Raw genomic sequence first — 21844 nt, 5'->3', positions numbered from 1 at the left:
TTGATTTTTTGAGCGAACCGTTCCTTTAAGACTTTAACTCGTCCGACTCGTAGACCTGGCTCTCCGCCGTTCACCTTTCCCCGGAGCGCCCACCTCCTCCCCGCTGTGTGCGCCCTCCCAGGGAACAGTCGTTAATCTGAGTCAGAGCGTCGGAGAACGTCTCCTTTTAATTATCAGAAAAACTCCCGAGCTGGGTCGGATAATGGATTCCAAATGGCGAGCTCGGGTAGGGAGCGGGCGCTGAGCTGTAGGAGGTGGCCACAAAGAGGAGGAGGAAAGAGATATGACTCCCTCTCAGGTTCTGACCTTTGGCTGCCCTCGCGCTCGTGTGCTTCGCCGCAGATCGACTGCGTTAGCTCGGGAGACGACTGAGTGACAGAATAATCTCACTAACAGAATCAGACGTGGCGCGGTGGAGCTGCCGATGCCTCCCGCGCTCCAGAGAGCGTTCGCTGATGGAGCTACATCACCTCTCCTCTCAGAGCGCTGATGTAGCGCGAGGCTGCAGCTCGCCGCTCTCTCCGCCGTCCCTCCGCGGACCAGAAGCCCCATCAGCGTTTATCTTCAGGGTGGAAAAAAATAAAAAGCTGAATGAGCTGGAACTATAATCTTTTATGTGCTGTCCTCCTCTCTCTATTCCCAGGACACGCTGGGAGCTCGGCAGAGACATCTTACGGCCCGAAGGCTTAACGCCGAGGCAAAAATAATAGAATCACACACACAAAAAAAACACAAGCTAATCATCGTGGCTCCAAACACATCACACACACACACACACACACACACTCGGACTGCAGGACCACCCCTGAGAGCTGACCTGGCCATGCCCCCTACCGCTCAGTGCTGGCGTGTGTCCAGAACAAACTGGGCCTCTCTCCGTAGGGAACAGAGGAGGCCTGAGGCCGTGCTGCTTAGCAGGCGCCGAGGGGGCGGCAGGCTGCCAGTGGTCAGTCGCTGCCGGAGCTTCTGGGAACGGTGTCACACTCGCACTAACCCCCCCCCCGCCCTCGTCTTCACACCAGCCGGCGTCTGGGTTCAAGGCGCGGGTGCAGAGGTCGAGAAAAGAACGGCACTCCTACGGCCGAGCAGCTGGACTCGCCGTCGCGGATGAGCTCATTCTGGACGGCGTCCAAAGAAGAGGCGAGCCAGAACCCGCTGACGTCTGAGCTGTCTCCGTGGAGTCACCGCGCAGAGCGCAGCGGCAGCAGCACTGTCTCCGCAAAAACAAAGCGTGGAGACTCTCCGAGGTTCAACCGAGGCCAGAGTGATGACAGGGAGAGGAGGTACATCTCCACCGGACCGAGACCGGCTGCTTCGCTGCAGGTCCAAAGAAAGTACAGGGACGGCAGCGGCGTTCAGGATGGATTGGCAACGGAAAAAAGGCCCCGAAGCTGAAGCGAGGTCAAGAAGGCAGCGGCGTGTCTTCAAGGCTAAAATTAGTCTTATCTCAGCCGTAACCAGACTACTGTGAAAGAAGAACAAGTCTTATCGGACACGGAGACCTTCACAGCTCTCGGTGATGTTCAGTCAGCAGCCCTCAGATTCTTTCATCAAACGCACACGGCACAGAGGAAGACGTTTCCCAGAAGGCCGTGAGGAACTCTCGGCATGTCCCTCGATATGGTTTAACCCCAACGAGGCCGATGACCTTCCGTCCCGCGCCGCTATGCAGCGATAACGCAATCTGACGCCCGCTGCTCAGACAGTCAGACAGATACGGAAATATATAATCTCTTATATGTTAAGATTCTATTTTGTTTTCCGTATTTGTGTCAATTAAAGTGTCACAACAACATTTTCACCTTTAAAACTATATAAAACACGGAGGAAGTGTCATCTGTATATGTATTTAAATATATATTCAGCTACAAATATATTTGAGTGGTTTCGTCAGCAGGATTTCACTAAAACTACTGAGTGGATTTCCACAAAACGTGAATGGAGGACGAGAACAGACCCTCCAGGTAAAGGGAACGGATCCTGGATCAACATTTTCTTTAATTCCTCAGAGAGTAATGTTTGGATCTTGATGAAAATAATCAGGTATTTAGGTTGCTGGTATTTCTTGAGGGGTACAATTTGAATTTGAGCAGATTTAAACACGAGGGCCGTCGTTTTTCAGCCGCTGTACGGAAACAAACAAGTAGAATAGTAGATAAATAGTCATGATTACAATAAAATATGGATATACTGCCTATGTACTGCTCCACATGTGCACACATATATACACTGGAAATGTAAAGTACACAGTGAACGTGGATCTGGGAGGCGCTGCAGCTCGTAATGTGTCGTCACTCTGTCGTTTAACAACAGCAATAAGGAAGGAAGTTTAATTGGAGGCCGCAGCGCTCGGAGACAATACGTCTCAATCACATCTACAAGACACGTGGGGGCGTCTATAAGAGCCCATTGTTCGAATAAAATCAACAAAATGTCCGTGACACATCGTCAGGCCCGTCCGATAAACGGCGAGGTGCACAGCGGTCCTCCTGTTCCTCGGGGAGCGGAGAGGAAACGCAAAAAAGCAACAGGAGGTCGAGCAGCACAATACGACCTCTCCGTTCAATTAGCCAAATGATCCCCGAACATCTGTGTGTGCTGTTGATATAAAAACACACTGCCCATTAACCTGTGGTCGGCAAAAAAGGACCCGGGCTTAGCAATTAACCCACATTCCCAAACTTATCCAGCTGCCGCTCGTTTCCAAATGACTATAATTCCAAACAACGTGGTAATTTCCCCGGCAGAGAGCGCATGCCTGGTGTGCTGCTGATTATGGCTTCTTGGTAACTTATAAAGACTGCGGTTTCCTGGAGGGAGACCGCATCAGCTGTCATATTCATAATTATAGCATTTCTGCTATTTCTATCAATCATATAATTATCGTATCTGCTATTTCTATCAGTCGTATAATTATCATATTCAGTCATTTCTGCCTGAAATTTGCTCCCTGCCGTTCCTCTTGACGGCTTCAGGTCCATGACGTCTCCGATGGATCCTGTAAGCTGCTTTTCTTTTTTCCACCTCGTTTTCAGCTTCGCTCTTCGAGCGCTAATCCGCTTCAGACTTTGATTGTAGGGAGACGTGTCTGAGCACGGCTTCCACCGAACACACACGGCTTCCTCTCCGACTCACGTCCTTCATGGGGAAATAAAAAAACCACTTTCACTCAAGAAATGACGACGAGAGAACCTTAGAAAGAGTAATAACGCGTTTAAACTGCATGTGGAGGGCAGTGAGGCGTCCGTGAACTCAAAGCGAGTTGTAACAGCTGCTCCTTCACGCCATAAATGTCGGGCAATTAAGCCTGAGCTGTGCTAATGAAGGTGACTAACGGGCCGGAGCTCCTCCACCAGGTGCTCGGGCCATAAACAGGAAGTCCCAGCAGGAGCAACACCTGGGAATAATAAAGACAACAGCTCCATCTCAGGGCGGAGACGCAACACAGAGGAACACAGTGAAGCTTAAAGGTGCAAAAACACGAGAGGCGGCGTATCACCGGAACATCCGACAGCTGCTGCGCTCCGCTAGCCATGTTAGCTAATTAGCTCACGGCTCGGTTAGCTGTGGAGTCAGTGGCCCTCGAGTTAGAGGGGCCTCGGATCACAGAGTCGGGGGGGACGAGCTGGACTGGATTTGGCAGCCAGACGTGAGAGTGAACATGATGTGCCTAGGCTAGCTTGTTAGCATGCTAGCGTAGGCGTGTGTTTCTTCACATTCTGTTGACGATGTTTGTTCATTTTAAATTCTGAACTTGACGTCGGTGCATTTCAGACGCTCCTCTTAACTCATCGTGGAGAACAGACTGTTAATAATGTACGTTTTCAACTGCGTAAATCCAGAATTTCGGCCAGTAATTCACAGATTCATCGGCTGCAGCTCTCGTGTTTGAGGATGTCAGTAAGCAGGAGTGAATCACGACATTGTTGGATTTGCACCTGATGTGCTGACTTACTGTGATTTCTCACATACATTCAGTTATCCCTAAAATCACTGCACGACATCAGATCTAATCCACATCGCCTAAACATCGCCGGCAGCCTCTCAGAAGTGCTTCTCTGTTTAAAAATGTCAGATCGTCCTCCGCGAGCGGAGGGTCATCCCGAGGGCAGCTCCAGTAACATTCCGCCACAGTCGAACCATTGATTGCGAAAAGGGGGAAGCGATTTTGATTATGCACGCTTATGTGATGTCGATACTAATCAGCGGATCATGAGGGAGAATTAGAAACACGCCGTTTTCCTCGGCTCACAGAGGCTCGACTTCACAAGCGCTCGCCGCTGTCCTCAAGTGACATGTTGCACAAAACAGAGGATGAAACATAATCAAAATCACAAGCTCTCCGACTTCAATCCTCTGCTGTATGTCGGGGAAATGCTGCGATGATCTGGGGGGGGATTATCCAAGTTTTCCCAGCCAGTACGAGGCTTTGAGGTGCCGTCGAGCTGTGTCGGAGAATCACGTGGTGAACATCAAAACTAACGACGGAACTGTTCCTAATGGCTACAGTCGACCCCGGCGGACTTCTTTGACAAGTTTTGTCCTCAAGCTTTATCAGGGAATAAATGCTCTGACTAGTTTCGGATTTCTTTTACCCATCACAACCATCTTGATGGGCGCTAAACTCCGGATGCATCGAAAGTACCCCTGCCTGCAAAATAATGTCTGGGGGGGGGGAACGAAGGAAGATGAGCCCCGACGTTAAAACAGAATTGCCGCAACAGAAAACGGGTTAGGGGTTCGACGGATGGTAACTGGTGTTGGTTTGTGCAGCTGTGTAAGACAAAGAGAGTGAAGACAAAGACGCCGAGTCAGACAAATGTAAAATGGCCATAAACTGGTCGGAAGCAGAACCGTTCTGGAGTTAAAATGTGTGAAGGAAACATACTGAACTTTGCCTCGCTAAAATCTTTTCAACTTTTGCCGCCACGAGGAGCTATGTAGCTGTGAACATCGAGTTGTTGCCGAAAATGAAAAGAACGTTACGTCTCCATGTCCCTCTAAACATGAACCAGCTACGTTGGATAAAACTAAGACACTCGATTACCTTCAGAGCAGTGTCTTTTCTTTCCTGCAGCGTATTTTCTTTAACTTGTGCCGTTGTTATTTGCATTTTAGCATAGCGTCCTCAGCTAACCGGCTAATTGTTGCGCCCTTACTGGGCTGAAGACTGAGGCTACGTTACGGACGTGTGTCGCAGAGAGGGGAGATCATCTTAGGACAGTTTGGTCGACATTACCAAATTACCAGAATCTGTTGAGATCGTCTGCATGTTTTGATAAAAATGTCGATACTCGGTGCCAGTGTGTTGATGATATATCGCACCAGGAAGCGATATGATATGTTGCTGTATTGCTATATCGTCCCATGTCTAACAATTGGGCATTGTACTGTATCATTTTTGCAGAAAAACCTCCTGTATGTCTTCCACAAACGCTGGGAAAACAACAGAGTAGCAGCTCTGTGGATGTGTGCAGTATTAGCATTTCTTCGTCTTCAGTCTGGGAGATGAGAGCTGCAGATATAAACTACATTAATGCAGTATGAACAGCAGCACTGCTGTCAGCAGCCGGACCTCGCTCCACATGGACAGATGTGACTCCGCTGCCCCCCTCCTCTCCCTCCTCGTTAACTTGGGCAAACTGCTGTGGGTACCACTTAATCTCATAACAAGCAGAACAGTGGAAAGTGCAAAGAGGTCTTTCCTAATATCACACCAAACTGAGTCAATGAGGGAGCAGCTCCCCCCTCCCTCCTCCCCGCTCCGCTCCTCTAAAAGGCCACCATTGTATGTGGAGAATCGCCATGGCTACTGCCGACGAACTGTAAGCCTTTTAGAATTATTAGCATTCCTCTCTACCCCGAGCACTGTAGCAAAGCCGCTCGCTTTACCATCAATCCGCCTCGGGGAGAAACACACCGTTTCTTTCATCGGAAGCTACAGGAATTTCCATCAGGCTGGGAATTAATTAAAGTTGAATTATGGGGCTGCGGCAATATCGGACGAGCCAGACAAATTCTACAACACCGAGGGAGGGAAGGAGTGAATGCATCGGCCTCGTTAATGAGCCGAGCGAAGCCGCTCGTCAGCGACACTAACGCGGCTGATATCAGGCGAGGGAGCGATAAGACGGACGAACAATGTGATCATTGATGGATCCGGTTTTCACGGACGCAACGGATCTTTGGCTGAAGTTTAGTCACGTCTGCACTCTCTGGTGCAGGTAACTTAGTACTGTAGACAACCTTTACGCTTTAACTTGTCTCGCTTTTAATGCGCTATTCTGTAAAACAAGGTAAAACCAGAGTGAACGCTGCAAAACAAGATCAGAAACAAAACCTGCCTCCTTGTTTTTACAACCAAAGGTTTTACTCGGCTGTTTCGCAGCACTGAGATCAGAGTTTCAGGTCCAGTTGGGTTTCTTACAGTAGCTAGCGGTAGCCATGTTGCTAACGCTGTCCGTTTAAAAGTTAAATTTATCATGAAAAGTATAAATATGACGTATTTGTACCTCCATTTTAAAATTTCTTGGGAGGTAAATATTGTACTTTTTACTCACGTATGACATGTTTGATAACTTTACTGACTGTTGGTTACATTGCAATTTGCATCTTTGGATTAATTTACCTTATCTGCAATCGGATACATAAATAAACTAAATATCAGAGCCAACAATCATCCAGGTCGACAATTGTTCAACCCCGTAATAAACAGCAAGTACATTCAATATTGGATACAATTTGCATGGGTGATTTTCACTTTCAAGCTATATTTGAACTTTGCACGACACTGACTAGTTGTATAATTGTTGTTTTTTTGCGTTGGTATTTATGAGTGACGACTTTCCCCCCCGAGCGTCTCCATGTGGTTTTATTATCGGCGCTGCTTTGGCAAAGACAACTGCATCATCAGACAACAGCACAGGAGAAAAAGTGAGTTACTCAATCATTTAGTCGAAAATAAGAACAGATGCCGGTTAAACTTCTTTTATCCCAGGTGACCGTGTGCAGAAACAACTGTACAGTGAAGGCGCGGTTTCTAGATTAGTTAGTCAAACTTGGCGTCTAATTTGCCAGAACAATTACAACATCATGTCGAGACTTGATTGGTGATTAATGACTGCAGAGTTTAGACGCTGATAGTAATCAAATGAAGGGATGAACTTTAAAACTGATGACTGAAAATCAAGGGAGGGGGAAAAAAAAACAAAGATCTGTTTTCAAGTTTTTCACTGCGGGGGAAAAATAAATCCAATGGCTTCATGATTATCGACTGTAAAAGATTAACCAGACAATAACGGCCAGATGTTACTAATGATCTGGCAGCACGCACACAATTAAAGTAACTGCTGAAGGACAGGCGAGCCAAACAGATGGGGAGACAAACGGACATTTTTCTTCCCAGTTTTTTTTTTTTGAGACAACACGTCAGATTCCACAGGAAAGAATAAACCTTGTTAAATTAATCATATTAGGGGGGAAAAATGTGATTAAATGTGGCGATTGCTAGCCGAGGGCGTTGCTGCAATAAACAATCAGGAACCACCTCATCCTGAAATAATGCCGCAATTGTATCGCGGTCGGAGTGAGACGGGGAAGCCGGCCGAGACAATGTGTTCACTATCGGGCTCTGATGAGAAAGCCTGGACCGACCGTGACACAACGGGCTCTGTTCCACGGGCGACCGGGGAGGCTCCGCTAACAGGCCTGGGACTCCTCCAGGCTCTGGCACCTCCACCGATGCAGAAAAAGTAGGTCTGCGCGGGACCCAAGGGGACGAAGGGCCCCGGTGACATTCCATCGCTGGTGCCAAAACGGCTAAATGGCAACGATTTCCCCGCAGTGTACGAACACGACCGTGTCAGTTTCACCCCGTCTGGGTTGTTCCAGGTACAGGTTACAAGCAAACAGCTCGACCGCGACTGGAAGGAGGCACGGAAGCAAGGTGTTCTCAGGGTCTCTGCAGGTTTCAACATGGTAAATTTAAGACTTCTTTTAAGATCATTTCACACCCAAAACATCCAACAAAAAGCTCCCATTGTGCTGTCGGGAGGATTTTTTACAGCGGCTTTTTGTTTCTGTGACTTCCACAGCGACTCTTAACGTCTCTGCACCCTAATTTGAGCTTAATCTTGCAAAAAGTGCAGCGAGAGATTTGAAGATTTCCTTTAAAGGGCTCAAACTAAGATGATAGGATTTTAGACTTTTTTTTAACGTCAGGTCAGAATTCACTAGTTCAAATTCCTGAACTTCTGACCTCGAACAAAAAACTGGGCCATACTTCACAAAATGACACCTTTGAAAAACATCCAATCATTCATTCATAAGCCAAATACAAACACTGTAGTCTACAGTTACATCCTAACCCTTCTCCATTGCTGTTGCCATTGTTGTGCTGTGTGACGTCTGTCACATGAACAGAAAACTAAAAGGAAATCTTTTTTGTTTTGGGTTTGACGTTGTAGTAATAATAACAAAACAGTGGAAATAACTTGTTTTCATCCGTTTATTATCATGCAGAACTGTCAGATTGTGATTCTTTTCATGTATTGTGTTTTGGGAGACACACAGAGTAGTTTCAGTCGAGTCCAGTCTTATTTCTTACAGTCTGATGTGCACCGACATCGTGTGTAGCTGGTTTTCTGCAAGCCACGGGTCATCAGGAAGCCGGGCCGGGATTCTGTGGATCAAAGAGAGTGATGGGAGTTTATTCAGTCCAACAAGGAGATAAAACAGAAAAAAGTTCATAGTTTGTTATGTCACTTGGTTACCTTGGCAATGACCTGTGGCCTGGGGACTCCCAACCAATCACAAAGCTGGTTCCTGTGAGTCCGCACTGTGGCGAGGTCACTCTCCCTGAAGCGGACACCGAGCACGACAGCGTGTCACTCACAAATCAAAAGCGTTTAAACAATAAGAGGAGATACAGTCGGCTGAGAACACTCACCAGTTAGTGTCACTCAGCACGGTCATGACATCATCCAACACTTCTGCGTCTGCGACGTCATCGTAGGTCAGCATCGTCTCGTACATCTGGCTGGCCGTCGTCTTCCTGACCTGCAGTTGTCAGAGAGGAACAGCTGATTCTGTTGTTTCACAGAACAATATGAGAAAACACACAAGGCGACAAATCTAAACTAAAATCACCACAAACGGTCCATATAGGACACTTGGTTCTATTTAAGAATGTAGAATTAACCTTTTATATCTACAGAGTCCGTCATGTTTCTACAGTAGCCAAGTTGGACAAACCCAACACTGTCCAGCAAGCCGCCAATATGGCCGTCCTTTTTGCAGCTAGGTCCGCAGATTTAGACAAAAGGCGGTAAATTGGAGTCTTTTTTGTTCCGCCAATTTGGCACCTCGGAGGGTACACTTTCTTCCACCTCCATTTCTATGTAAATCTGAGCCATCGATGTGCCGGCAATTGCGCGAGATGGGCGGAGGTGTCGATGACACAGCCGAGGAGTTTTAAAACCAGGAAACAGCTGATCACAGCAGTCAGTCCATCACTTCATCTGCGGACGTCAAGATGAGCAACTGGACAGCCGCTGAGATCCAGGAGATGCTAGCGTCTCCTCCGTCTCTGTAGCTGTCTTCGTTGTCCGCTTGTTGTTGTAGCGGCGAGCTACTAACGGTCGCTACTTTCAAATTAAAAGCCCCCCGCTAAGAACACAGTTCTAAACTCCAATGGGGTGCAATGTAAAGCTCTTATTTTGAAGACAAATTCGACCTGCTTCTCTTCACGCCCAACTTTATGCTTTACGTCACGTCACATGTTTACGCCTACCCCAGTGGCGGCCAAGTGGCAGCTTTTTGGAAATGAAGGAATATTACACCTCCCTTTTACATAGACAAGGCGGCAGATTGCAGCCTTTACCTTGCTGCACATGTGCCACCTTTTCTCTCTAAAAGGGGCTCCTGGTTCTGGAGCGGTTTGAGTTTTAAGCGGCCACTACAGGGGACGTTGAGACAAGGGGGTATTCAGCCGTTTGCAATCTGGAACCTCACCACTAGATGCCACTAAATCCTCCACACTGGACCTTGGAGGGCAGGTGAGGTGTTCCTGTCTGGTGAACTTACCACAGGGAAGTGGTGGCAGAGCAGCATCAGCAGCTGGGACAACACTTTCTTCTTCACCTCCCCCTGAAACTGGACCAGCCCACAGAAGCTGGAGAACAGCAGACGGTCAACATGGACGCTGTTTTCAGCCTCAGTCAAAGTGTATTTACAATGTGTACGTTTGACGATGAGAGGGAGACTTACACAGCCGTGCAGGCACGCAGCTTAGAGATACATTTGGTCTTCTTGAACTCTTTGCAGAGATTCAAAAGCTCCACGCAGAACGGATGACTTGGTAAAAACAAAGGGAGAAGAACTTCAGCTCTCACAGGCGTCATGCACAGTGTTATCTTTTTTAAAACAAAGCCATCACAGCACTCACTTCTCTTGTGTGGCGAAGATTTCAAAGCAGCCGTTAGCGAGCATCTGATTCAGCATCTTAAGGAAAGGGATAGACACCCTGGGGGAAAAAAAGAGGTAACGAACAGATGATTAACTCTTGACAAACAAGTTTCAGGAAGGGATTTTAAATAAAAAAGGCCGACACATCATGGACAAGGGTCTGAAGTACGACATCTGGCAAGTTCAGGGTAAGAAGTTGAACCTGTCGTTGCGGAGGTTGTCTCTGAAGATGATCAGCAACGTGTCTCCGAACTGTGTCATGGCGGTGGCGTCGCCCTGGATCCCCCTCAGGTAGTCAAACAACCACTGGGACGAAAACTCAACCTGGATGGAAGCAGCGGAGAGAAAACAGCCGTCTGAAGGTTACGACTTGATTGTGAAGAAACAAAACCTGGATGAACATTTTTCAGCATTTTCTGACATTTTATATACGAGACAACTTACAGATTAATGTTTGAAAATGTTTGTCAGCCGACTTTCACGCTTTTATCTCCAGCTTTTAGATGTGTTTTTGGTTTGGACCAGGTGTTTTCCCCAGGTAAGACATGTTGTCCTGGCCAACTTTGCATTTCCAGTTAGAGACATTGCATAAGTGTCCTGACTCACTGTGACTTGTTACAGACGTGACGTAGCGTCGCCGTCTCCCTTCTTCTCTCTCTAAACTCAAAAGACGCCCTCTCAGGTAACAAAACTTGGCCACCTGATTTAACGGTAATCAGTACTCCGTAGTAACGACGTGATTTTGTTCCCCTTAATCCATCACTGTCTTTAAGAGATTAAAGCATGAGGATGTTAGCTGCAGAGAAACAGAGATTGGCTTTAATAAAAGACCTGACTGGTGAGCCCGAGGGGGGCCTTGGAAAGAAAAACACTGTGAAATTGATGATCTCATCCGCCGAAAGGAAAGAAAGTGTCAAAGCTTGACAGCTGCGACATAGCAACAAAATATGAAAAAGATAAACACAGATACAAGGAAACACTGTCAGCCTTTTTCCCCCCCAAGTTCCTCTTCTACACTTCAATAAAAAACCTTCTGTGTTTAGATTATTTCAAGCAGTCAGAAATCATGGTATCAAATAAAATACTGTGAATCTTGTGTCCTGTTGGTATTTAGGTTAGATTTGTTTTGGTTTTTTTAAAGCTTCTGTACTTTAAAAACCAAGAAATGCAGACTCTGTACTGTTTTAAACATCTCGTGTTGAAAAAGTATCCCTTTGTCTCAGTCTTGGGTGTTTTGTGTTGCCTTATGATCTCTCTCTACATCAAGCTGGCCTCCAAGTCGATTCCTGGAAAGTCAGTGGACGCTCCGTCTCTCTCTGGCCAGTGTGAATATGTGCCTGTGGTGTGAGAATGGCAATCTTGGCCGGTGCGGCGACGCAGCATTGGCTCGGTTTCCTGCGTGCAACCCTGCACAAACATATCATTCGCTCTCGTCTCTGAGGATGTATCTGTGGCAAAATAAAAAAGCGGGAGGAGGGAAGAGAAAAGAGCCAGATCGTCTCTGAGGGAATATGTTTACAGCCTCCATCGGCAGATGAGTTCAACTTCGCTGACCTCACCGCGGCTATTATGGGCTTTAAACGTATTTTTCTTTTATTAGATCCACAAACAGTGCGCGTTTAAAATAATCTGTTTTAAAAATACTGTGGCCGGGAACTATTTGAGTTTTAACAGGTTATTGTCACACTTGAGGAGAACGGAGGAACAGATCGACGCCAGTTCACGGCCCCTGAGTGACGATGTGTGAAGAGATTCAACTGATGGGAAACACGGTCTCATCAGGACCACGAGGGTGAGTCCAGATCAACACTTTGAGCTCAGGTGGTTGCCACTGTGTTGCAAGAAGATAAAGTCCCGCAGTGTGTGATTCAGAGAATTAACTGAAAGCACGGTGTTGCAGAGAGAGTGAGGAAGTTACAGCGCAGAGGACTGAGTCGACTACATTAGACACATGGCTCCCCCTGTTGGCCTGAACTCCTCCAGCCTCCAGTCGACTTTGTCAAGTCTTTCACTGGACAGAAGCAGCACACGGACAACAGAGAAAAGATGTTTGATGAGAGCTGAATGAAGTCATTTAACCTGAAAACGAATGCTGATTGAAAACTTTCCCACTGAACACTCTTTTTTTTTTATCCAGTGTGAAAGGGTCGTTATAAACGCGTCGAAGAAACTAATATTGTAGGATGAAAGAGGAGTTTTATGAAATACAGATGAATGATGAATGAAAGGATTAAACATAATTAAGTGCCTATATGAGGTGTGGCTCTACCAGGAGAACTAGTACAAGGTGTGGAAAGCTGCTGGAGGGATGGAAAACCCTTCTTTCATAACAGATTTGGTGTAAATAACACTCAGTGAACCTCTTGCCCTCTTTTAAGAGCCGGTTTGTATTTTTCAGTACATTGTTCTGCTCTGATTTGACGTCCGACCTACCGTGGACTGGGTGATCCCGCCCACAGACACGGTGATGCCCAGCAGGGTGTGGCGCTGATACTGAGGCAGTCCCAGCAGCTTCGTGATGTACCGGAAAGCTTGAGATGGGGCGTTCCAGTTCAGACTGGTTGCTGTCTCCCTGTAAGACACCAACGACAAGTATCACACGTTGCTGCACTTCAAACTGTCAGATTTTGTGTATTTATTCCAGCAAAATGTGCAGAGCAATCACTGCAGCTGTCAGAGCCTGAAGTGCCGAGTGAAGTGTCGGGTTGACTCACAGAGGAAAGATGTTCAACAGCTCCTCTCTGTGGGGGATGTGAGGTACTGCAGGCTCGGTGCTGTGGAGCAGACGCAGGAAGATGCTGCCGGCGTGAGCTCTGGAGCGGTCAATCTTCTCCGCTGACTGCTGGGCCAAGCAGCACATCGTACACTTCACCCTGCGAACAGAGGAGCAGGAAATAAAGACGAGAGGCGCTGTTTTTATTCCACGTAATCAGAAAATCATGCAGGATGTTGCACTTCACTAAGGTACAAACAATTCCAGCTTCTTTAATGTGAATATTTTCTGGTTTACTTCCTCCTCTACAGAGGTAAACTGATCATCTTTGACATTTGAGGACGTCATAAAATGTGAGGGTAGGAGTGTTTCCTGGATTGATGAAAGCTTGCAGCTGAAATGTGTTGGAGTGTGTTTTATAACGTCTAACGTGTCCATGCTGTGACAAAAAAAGGCATTAAAATAGTTTAAAACAGAAAGCTTTGGCGTTTTTCTTGTGATATTTACATCGACATTTGGCTTTAGGAAACACTAACTGATTAATTTAAGACACTGAAGAGAGAATTTTGTCTTTTTCTTCCTAATAATGATCAAAGAAAGTAGACAACTTATTAATCGTTGCAGCTCTGAATCTGGATTTTAATTCTACCTTTATTCTTTTTAGATATCAACAAGTGTCCGTCAACTGTACGAGTAAATATCGCGCAGTTCTTTTTTTATCCTGCTCCTCAAAGCAACATAATCCAAGTTGGGTTGATTTAGGCTCATGTACTGCGGCCACACCTTCAGACATCGAGGTGACATTTAAGATTACTCAAACAAAAGAACAAAGAAGGCTGACAGGACAACGTTTGTGGTCCCCTGCTGGTGACGTGACACCAGTTCTTCCTTCTGTGTGGTGATTGATGACTTGATGACTCACAGGTCAGCTGAAAGGATCTCTGGAGCGTCGCCGGCCACCTGCAGAGTCACCTCCATCAGACTGGACATCGCCGCCTCTCGCACCCTGAGCAACACGACGGAAAGAGGACAGAGGTCACGCTTGTAGTCAGTACGTTTACATGCACAGCTTAGTCAGATTACAGCCATAGTTCGACTGTGCTACTCAATCGGACAACTGCAAGTGTCCGAGTATACATGCTGGTGAGAAAATCGGATTATTGGCCGGAGCATGTCATATCCCGGTATGATAGGTGGCGTTGTACCCATTTCAACTAGTGGTAACAGAGCCACCTCCGGCTGACCTCTTTACGTCACCAGCAACAACAAACTGCCTCGGCATTCGAGAAAGATGGCGTACGAAGAGCGAGACGAAGCTACATCTTTGTACATTTCGTATATGGTGTACATGATAATTACACAAAGTAGATGCACAATGGCGCCGCCGTCCTTCTACTTCCGGCTCACGCCCCGGGAAAGAAACCTTGAACGTAAAATCCGATCCGATCTGATAGAACGTATACATGCAGGAGTAATGCGACTATCAATCGAATAATCTGGGTGCTTTAATCCGACTATGAGAAATCCGATCCGGTCCGATTTTAGTCAGACTAAGGTGTGTACATGCATCTTAAAGATCCGATCATAGTCAGACTAACCCAGTAATTCAGTTTTGTAAACGCAGTGAGTGACACAGGCTTGAAGAAACAACCTTCCACACAAAGAAAGTTAAATGTGATCGATTGCTAAATCCTTTTTTGGACATTTACTCATGCTTGGGTACGCTTCTTCTGAATTTGATGCCAGCATCACATTTCAAACAAGCTGCGACTGGAGCAACAAAAGACTGGTTTTTTACAAAGTGCACCGACACATTTGGAATCCAACGATGTCTTAAAACAACAACTTCTTCAAAATAATAGATCATCGCACGTCTGACGGATGTTGCACACATGCTACACAAACAAACATGAGGGGGCAAGAGGACGCACACCATCATTTTCTTTCAGCTTCATATGATTTGACAGTTTTATAGTCAAATTAGCTTCGTGGCTGCGGGGCACAATTTGCTTATGTGAAGCGTTTCACATAATCCTGAAGTCACACGTCGGAACAGGTGTCCAGGGAACAGGTGGAACGCCCGATTACTGGCCTCTCAGGCAAAGACAAGTTTAAGTACATTTATGTCGCAACAGATGAAACGGAGGAGATTAATCTGGCTCTGTGTGGGTGTGGGCACAAAAAGAAAAGAACAACATGAGAGGTTAAGGACTCGCAAACAAGAGGGAAATCAGATTCCAGAGAAAGAATGAAGGAAATATCTCTAGACAGTGTAAGAGAAGCAGCCCATCCCACGCTGGGAGGGCAAGTGACAAGACCGGTGACATTCCTGGTGGTAAGCGTGGCTCGAGGCTACTACTGAGACATACCCTGAAGTGGAGGGACAGAGAACTCCAGAAGCTTCAGGCAGAGGTGCATTCCTCCTCCCTCGGGCAAATTAAAACAGCGTGTGTGTGGAGCTGCAAGTGTTGTCGACGAAGTTCACTCACCAGGCCCCCACGTCCCCTCTGCTGTCCGTCGTGTAGTCGGTCATGCTGTCGAGCAGAACGCCGTACACCTCCGCTACGTTCTCCGAGCACAGACTGGAGTCTGAGGAGCCCTGAGCGCAAACACCCGCCTTCACACACACTCTGATGGACGATGGAGAAGAGTTACAGATTAAAATAAAGGCCACCAAAGGTCAAACAGTCCGTGATCAAGTGGGGAAAGGTTTAAATTTTGAGGACAAAAACAAACGGATGGACACGTCCTTCAGGTCCTGTGGGTAGCTGTTTATTTTAGCATTACTGCAGAGTTAAAGTTCAGACAGGCAGCACAAAGAAAAGATGAAGACCGATGGGCCGTCTTCACAAAAGCCATAAAACATAAAATAGGAATAAATCTTTTTACTCACTGAGCAACTGCTCTGACTGCGTCTCTTCTCGCTTCTGTGAAAGTTCCCTCCTTCTGGCTCAGGGCGCACATCTGCTGGAGGCCTTCAAGGATCTAACACACACACAGTTCATTATCGGATTATCTGCTTATTATCTTGACAATTAATCAATTAATCACTGAGTTGATAAAGAGTCAAAAAAATTGTGAAACATGCTCGTCAAATCATCGCCTGAAGCGATTCTTTTTGTTCAACCGACAGACCAAAAAACTCACATTGAAAGGGATATTCCGGTGTAAATTTAATCCATGTTCTAACACACCATGAAACTGTGTTAGACTCCCTCTCGAGAGATCAAGTTAGCAGACCGCTAATTTACGGAGTTTTATCAACCTCAGAAACGACCGCACGACAACAATACACTGCAGTAAATGGATCCAAATATAAACCGCCACCAAAAAGCCACAAATAATGCTCAGAACAGCACCAAACTTCCGCAACAGTACAAATAGGGTCTCAGCACATAGTCCGGGGCATCTAACCTCCGCTAGCTTAGCTGGATTTCTATTGTGAAGCTAGAAACAGATTTCAACTCTCCTCCATCAGCTTCCGGGTCGGGGAAGTCCCTGCTGCAGAAGAGTGGTAAATTTAGTCAGCTTTTCAGTAGAAATCCAGCTAAGCTAGCGGAGGTTAGATGCCCCGGACTATGTGCTGAGACCCTATTTGTACTGTTGCTGAAGTTTGGTGCTGTTCTGAGCATTATTTGTGGCTTTTTGGTGGCGGTTTATATTTGGATCCATTTACTGCAGTGTATTGTTGTCGTGCGGTCGTTTCTGAGGTTGATAAAACTCAGTAAATTAGCGCTCTGCTAACTTGATCTCTGGAGAGGGAGTCTAACACAGTTTCACAGTGATTTAGACCATGGATTAAACTTACACCGGAATATCCCTTTAAGGCTCTGGAACGAGCAAATGTTTGATATTTAGCTTTAAAATGTGCCTGAAACAATTAATGGGTTATTAAAATACTCTGCAACTAACAACCTGGTAATGTAAGATTAATTACATTATAGAATCAGAACGTTTTGCAGTGCCTCGCATTTATCGTCTACTGTACTGATTCTGCTTGGACAGTTATGTATAGTGGACTTGCTTTATGTGTTTTTGCTTGTTTTTGTTTGTTTACCTGCTGTTTACAAATGTAAATGAGCTGCTAGCTAACTCTGGTGCAGTTACTTTTAATTGTGCACTGTCCCTGTAACACAAGCAGCAAAATCAAAATAAAACAAATAAGTGTTGCAGCTGTAAACAGCCTTCACCTAAATACAAAAGCAGCCAGATATCAAATGGCCAACACATCCTCCAAACACACCTGCATCACTTTGCCGTGAATCATGAACGTAGGCAGACAGCCGAGGGCGAGGGCGGATCCACAACGTGCCAGCATCTGAGGACTCTTCAGTCCTTCGATGTACTGAGACACCAGGGCCTCTGCAGACACACACACACACACACACCAAACCAGGCAGAGATTACTGTGAAATTCAGACATACAGTATAACAAGTGTAGCAAGAGAATGACATTCAGCTCACCCTGCATGTCTGAGTCAGCCTGGCCTGTGTCAGCCTGGTAGTACTCCTCACATAAGGCGGACAAGGCCGATACCACTGCAGCCTGCAGACGAAGGAGGAAGAGGATCAACGATTACGAGCAGCTTTTTATAAACAAGCAGTTAGAAAGGAAACATGTTAAAGAAGAAAAATCAAGCTTACCATAATGCTATCCTTCAAACCGCTAGAGAAGAGATGAAGAGTCTTTATAGTGTCATCAATAAGCTCCTGCCAGCCGGCTGAAACACAGAGTCACAACGACAGAGACGATCAGCCACGACGTTGAATGAAAGGGAAAACATTCTTTTTTAAAAGCTGCGAAAACAACCGTTTAAATGAACTCACCGATCACCGGGTCGCCCTTAAAAGGCATTTTGGACAGGGACAGCTTCTCAATAAGACTGCACACTGGAGAACAATTAAAAACATGATGAGATTAAGATAACATCGTCCACGACGTCTTCTAGGCTATTATGTTCTTGAAACAAATCACTTACTTGCAGGCCTCATCAGCTCTCCACAAAAACCCCTACAAAAAAGCATAATTTTGATATGAAGGCAAAATAATATTTAGATTCTCTTTATTTGACTCCTGATGAAAACCAATTTTTTCTGCCTACCTGTACTGTTTTCTGTCATGAAGCTGAAAGAAAGTAAACAAACAAACATCAGCGACAGAGAAAACTTTAACCACAGTTTAATAAAGTTGGATAACATTTTGTTTCCCTCTGTGTCGTCCACCTACCATCTGGTGGATGTTTTTTAATGCATCAACACATTCTGAAGAAATTATTTCCACCACAGTCCTGGAGAACAAATACAAGGAGACGACACGTGAAACTCAGAAACAGAAGTACCATTTTCTTTTATTTTGCAAACGTTTAGGGGAATAGGGGAAATGTTTCAATCAGCAAACATCTCCATGAAGTTCTCCTACTTTATTACTGACATTAAGGCACTTATTTTTAGGTTTAAATATGCAAATGACGCCAAACCTAATTAAATATGCAATAATTTGAATGTTTGCATTGTCTGATCTTGTTGACTACAGACGCGATTCTGTTTATCTCTTTTCATCAGATCCACACATCAGAAAATACTGTTAGCAGCCATAAATAAAATATGATTTTCACAATGTTTTTAGGAATAAAATGTTCAATAATCAGGCTTTGATTTATGTAAAAACTAATCCCTCTGTAAAAACCATCAGAATATACTAGAAATGGGAATAAAACTGGAAAGATTAAGATTATGCAAGTGCTACTAGAGTGAAAAGAATTATGAGAACACACAGCGCATAACAAGTTTTTCCAGGGTGTAATGTGTGAGTATGCAAATTAGGCCATATTATTAAATATTCACTAATCTAGGTCAATGTCTAGGTGCGTTTTTATGCGACAGGCCCCTGAACTAAAACACCTACATGCGTATTTTGGAGAGCAAAAATATCCAAAACGTCAGTCTACCTGTCGGTCTGCAGGCCCAGTTTGTACAGAGCGTGTGTGATCTCTGCACATGCCAGAATGGCGCCGTGACGACCGTGGAGGTCAATACCCACCGCCACGGGCAACAGCTGCGGCAGAACTGGAACCGACAACGAAGGCAAGAGCATTTATCTTCTCATGAACAGTAATTACAGGGTTCAAAATCATCCACTAAAAGCCGTTTTAGTCAGCAACTTTCCCTGTTGTCTGGGGAACAGGTACGCTGACATTTTTTTTTACCTGTTGCCGCCATATAATCAGGTGCTTGAGGAGTCAGGTTGTGGAGTGCTTTAGTGGCGAGCTCTCGGATCACGCTGCAAACACGTGAAGAAGATAAAGTATTGTGATGAATTCAGAGCCACTCTACCTTTGAATTTTGTGGCATTTATGCGGGCAGGCAACAGAAGTTCTTACCCGTCCCAGTGGTTTATCTTCATGGCTGCCAAATGATCGATCATGGCCTTGGTGTATTCTGGGAAACCAGCTATGTAGACACTTTGAGGACAGAAAAAACGACATCATCAGCTGCTAATATCAACAGAAAATGAGTGGCAGCTTCACACGGGTCTCTCCAGAGATCGATTCCAGTCGTCATGCTCTACACCTTGATTCTTTTTTCCTTGTTTTGTGCAGTTCTATAGGCAGTCGTACCCTGAGGCTAGCACCTTTCCTCTTTTTAATCACCTGAATGTTTGTTGTGCTCGTGGTGACACATTTCTGCCAGAGGTGACAATTCCTGAGAGGGTTGGAGCTTTTCTCTGTCGGCTTGGATGTAAACATTTCATTCCTTACGTGCCAGGTGTTTGGAGAGGTGGCCGAGGTGAAAAACATGTGTCTGTTATTTGTTTGTGTACAGATTGTTTCATGGGGTACTCAAGCTCAGCATTCTTACCTGTTGTGACCACTTTCTCTGATTTTATTTAAGCTTCCCTTTTAGAAGTTGAACATCAACATTTGCAGAAAAAGAGAAGAAGCCTTTATGGGCTCATGATTAAGCCACTACAATAAAACACTTTTTAACATTCCATTCCTTGATTTGCTGATGAAATTATCACTTATTGTTATTGCACCATTGGTTTTGGCCTTGGTGCCCAACATTTCAGCTGCAAAGCCCGACTAAATTGGTATTTATCGGAGGCCAAAGTGGCCTAAGCTAACCACGTGTGTGTTATTTGTTTCGTGGGGAGAAGTAAAGCGACAGAGCGTCTGGACACAACTATTGACTGAGTTCAGGTGTGATGATCAACAGGTGCATACAACCAGAGATTATATAAGAGAAGAGACCGACCACTGGAAGCATTTAGAATAAAAGTCAGTAACACCGGCGATGGAGGTTACCCAAAAGAGCAATCGTCTGCTTTCTAACAGGCAAACTGGGAAACTTATCATACAGTCTTGTTGTTGCGCTGATCTGAGTGCAGTTGAGATGCATGACAGTTTAAACTGATTCACTCGGTGGAGCAGATGGACCTTGAATAAGTGCGGAAGAAGAGGATATCACGCTAATGCACAGGATTGCCAAAGAAGACAAAGTTATTCTTCAAGGACCGACCTCTCACATTTGTTCAAGTGCTCTGTTGGTGTTGAAATCTCAACATTTAAAATGTGTAGTGGTGCTATTATGGCCACAAAGAGCGGTTTAACTCCGTATCACCACCCCTGGTTTTACACAAGGATGCCCGACAAGCTCATATAGGTGTGACGTTCAAGCGCCCTCTGACTTTTGATCATACAGTTTCAGTGGTGGTGAATTTGCAGCCTCTGTCGTTAAACTCACGCTAATGTAAGAAATGCGTATGTCCAGCTGCATGATGTGGTATTAAATAAACACCAGATGTTTGGGCACTTTTGTAATGATGCCTGCACATTTCACACTCTTGTCCTCAGGGTATTTCTCACCACATGATCAGAAGTGACACTTAAACTCAACTGACCGGGCATCATTTATTGCCACCTCACTTTATTGTTCAGGCTGCTGAAACAAGTCTTCTGTCCTGTGTGACTCAATATGGCTGCAAAGGTCAGTTTCTTACCTAATATTCAGATAGCAGTTTGTCAGATTCCCAACAGCAAAGTAGTCTGCTGCCGTTAGGATGTCAATGCCATGAGGAAACGTCCCCTGTTGAGGTAAAAACAAGCAACAAAGAAACGTTTTCAGCTCATTGTGCAAAAACAGTTTCAGAGAGATTTATTTCTTCTTCAGGGCTGTTGGCAAATCAAATGATTGCCGATGCCCTGGAGCCGTACTGGAAGGCTGTTTCTTTGCTTCAAACACTTTCACGAAACAAGTTGGAGCAAGATCCGATTATTTGGCAGCAAATAAACGTCAAATCACAGCGATGCTGTTAGTCATAATACACATGTAGGGGAAAGCTGTGGTCACAAACCTGTCTGCCAACATTCTCCTGGAAGGCAGCCTGGGACAAAATGAGACATAAAAATCAACTTCTGTCATGTAACTGGATGTAACTTTATTAAACGACTGTAGGATGTTGACGACAGAACTTACAGAAGCAGCTCTGCGGCAGTTCACATCTCTGTCGAACACGGTCGTGATCAGCAGAGCGCTGCAGACAAAGACAAGAGTGTGGAGTATAAATGATCTGATAAAAGATTCGCACTTATGAAGATGTTATTTCTTTAACAGTGACGTTAAGTATCAAATCAAATCAAATCAATTTTATTTATATAGCCCAAAATC

At 45.4% G+C, this 21844-nt stretch overlaps 1 protein-coding gene and 1 long non-coding RNA gene across 2 annotated transcripts in view; one reads left to right on the top strand and one right to left on the bottom strand.

The window, feature by feature from the left end:
• Positions 1-8488: 8488 nt before the first annotated feature.
• The window catches only part of tbcd (tubulin folding cofactor D), a 31085-nt gene continuing 17729 nt past the window's right edge, over positions 8489-21844 (bottom strand). Inside the window, exons 15-39 of the mRNA XM_030408248.1 lie at positions 21653-21710; positions 21531-21560; positions 21177-21262; positions 19558-19638; positions 19384-19457; positions 19126-19243; positions 18405-18465; positions 18280-18302; positions 18157-18188; positions 18005-18067; positions 17822-17898; positions 17642-17723; positions 17421-17539; positions 16071-16162; positions 15667-15807; positions 14100-14183; positions 13179-13337; positions 12898-13036; positions 10667-10788; positions 10445-10522; positions 10267-10353; positions 10084-10171; positions 8948-9057; positions 8772-8856; positions 8489-8680 (exon numbers count right to left, since the gene is read on the bottom strand). Of these exons, the coding sequence (XP_030264108.1) occupies positions 8660-8680; positions 8772-8856; positions 8948-9057; positions 10084-10171; positions 10267-10353; positions 10445-10522; positions 10667-10788; positions 12898-13036; positions 13179-13337; positions 14100-14183; positions 15667-15807; positions 16071-16162; positions 17421-17539; positions 17642-17723; positions 17822-17898; positions 18005-18067; positions 18157-18188; positions 18280-18302; positions 18405-18465; positions 19126-19243; positions 19384-19457; positions 19558-19638; positions 21177-21262; positions 21531-21560; positions 21653-21710 (2110 nt within the window). The 3' untranslated portion in view covers positions 8489-8659. The remainder of the gene's footprint in view (positions 8681-8771; positions 8857-8947; positions 9058-10083; positions 10172-10266; positions 10354-10444; positions 10523-10666; positions 10789-12897; positions 13037-13178; positions 13338-14099; positions 14184-15666; positions 15808-16070; positions 16163-17420; positions 17540-17641; positions 17724-17821; positions 17899-18004; positions 18068-18156; positions 18189-18279; positions 18303-18404; positions 18466-19125; positions 19244-19383; positions 19458-19557; positions 19639-21176; positions 21263-21530; positions 21561-21652; positions 21711-21844) is intronic.
• Positions 10787-13656, top strand: LOC115575865 (uncharacterized). The gene is made up of 2 exons (XR_003982746.1): positions 10787-12256; positions 12863-13656. It is a non-coding gene; the product is annotated as an uncharacterized LOC115575865 (long non-coding RNA).

The sequence above is a fragment of the Sparus aurata genome, chromosome 23 (genome assembly GCF_900880675.1).
Source record: "Sparus aurata chromosome 23, fSpaAur1.1, whole genome shotgun sequence".
Classification (NCBI taxonomy): Eukaryota; Metazoa; Chordata; class Actinopteri; order Spariformes; family Sparidae; genus Sparus; species Sparus aurata.
Note: the sequence above shows the minus strand (reverse complement) of the source record. Positions and strands in the feature narration are given on the sequence as shown.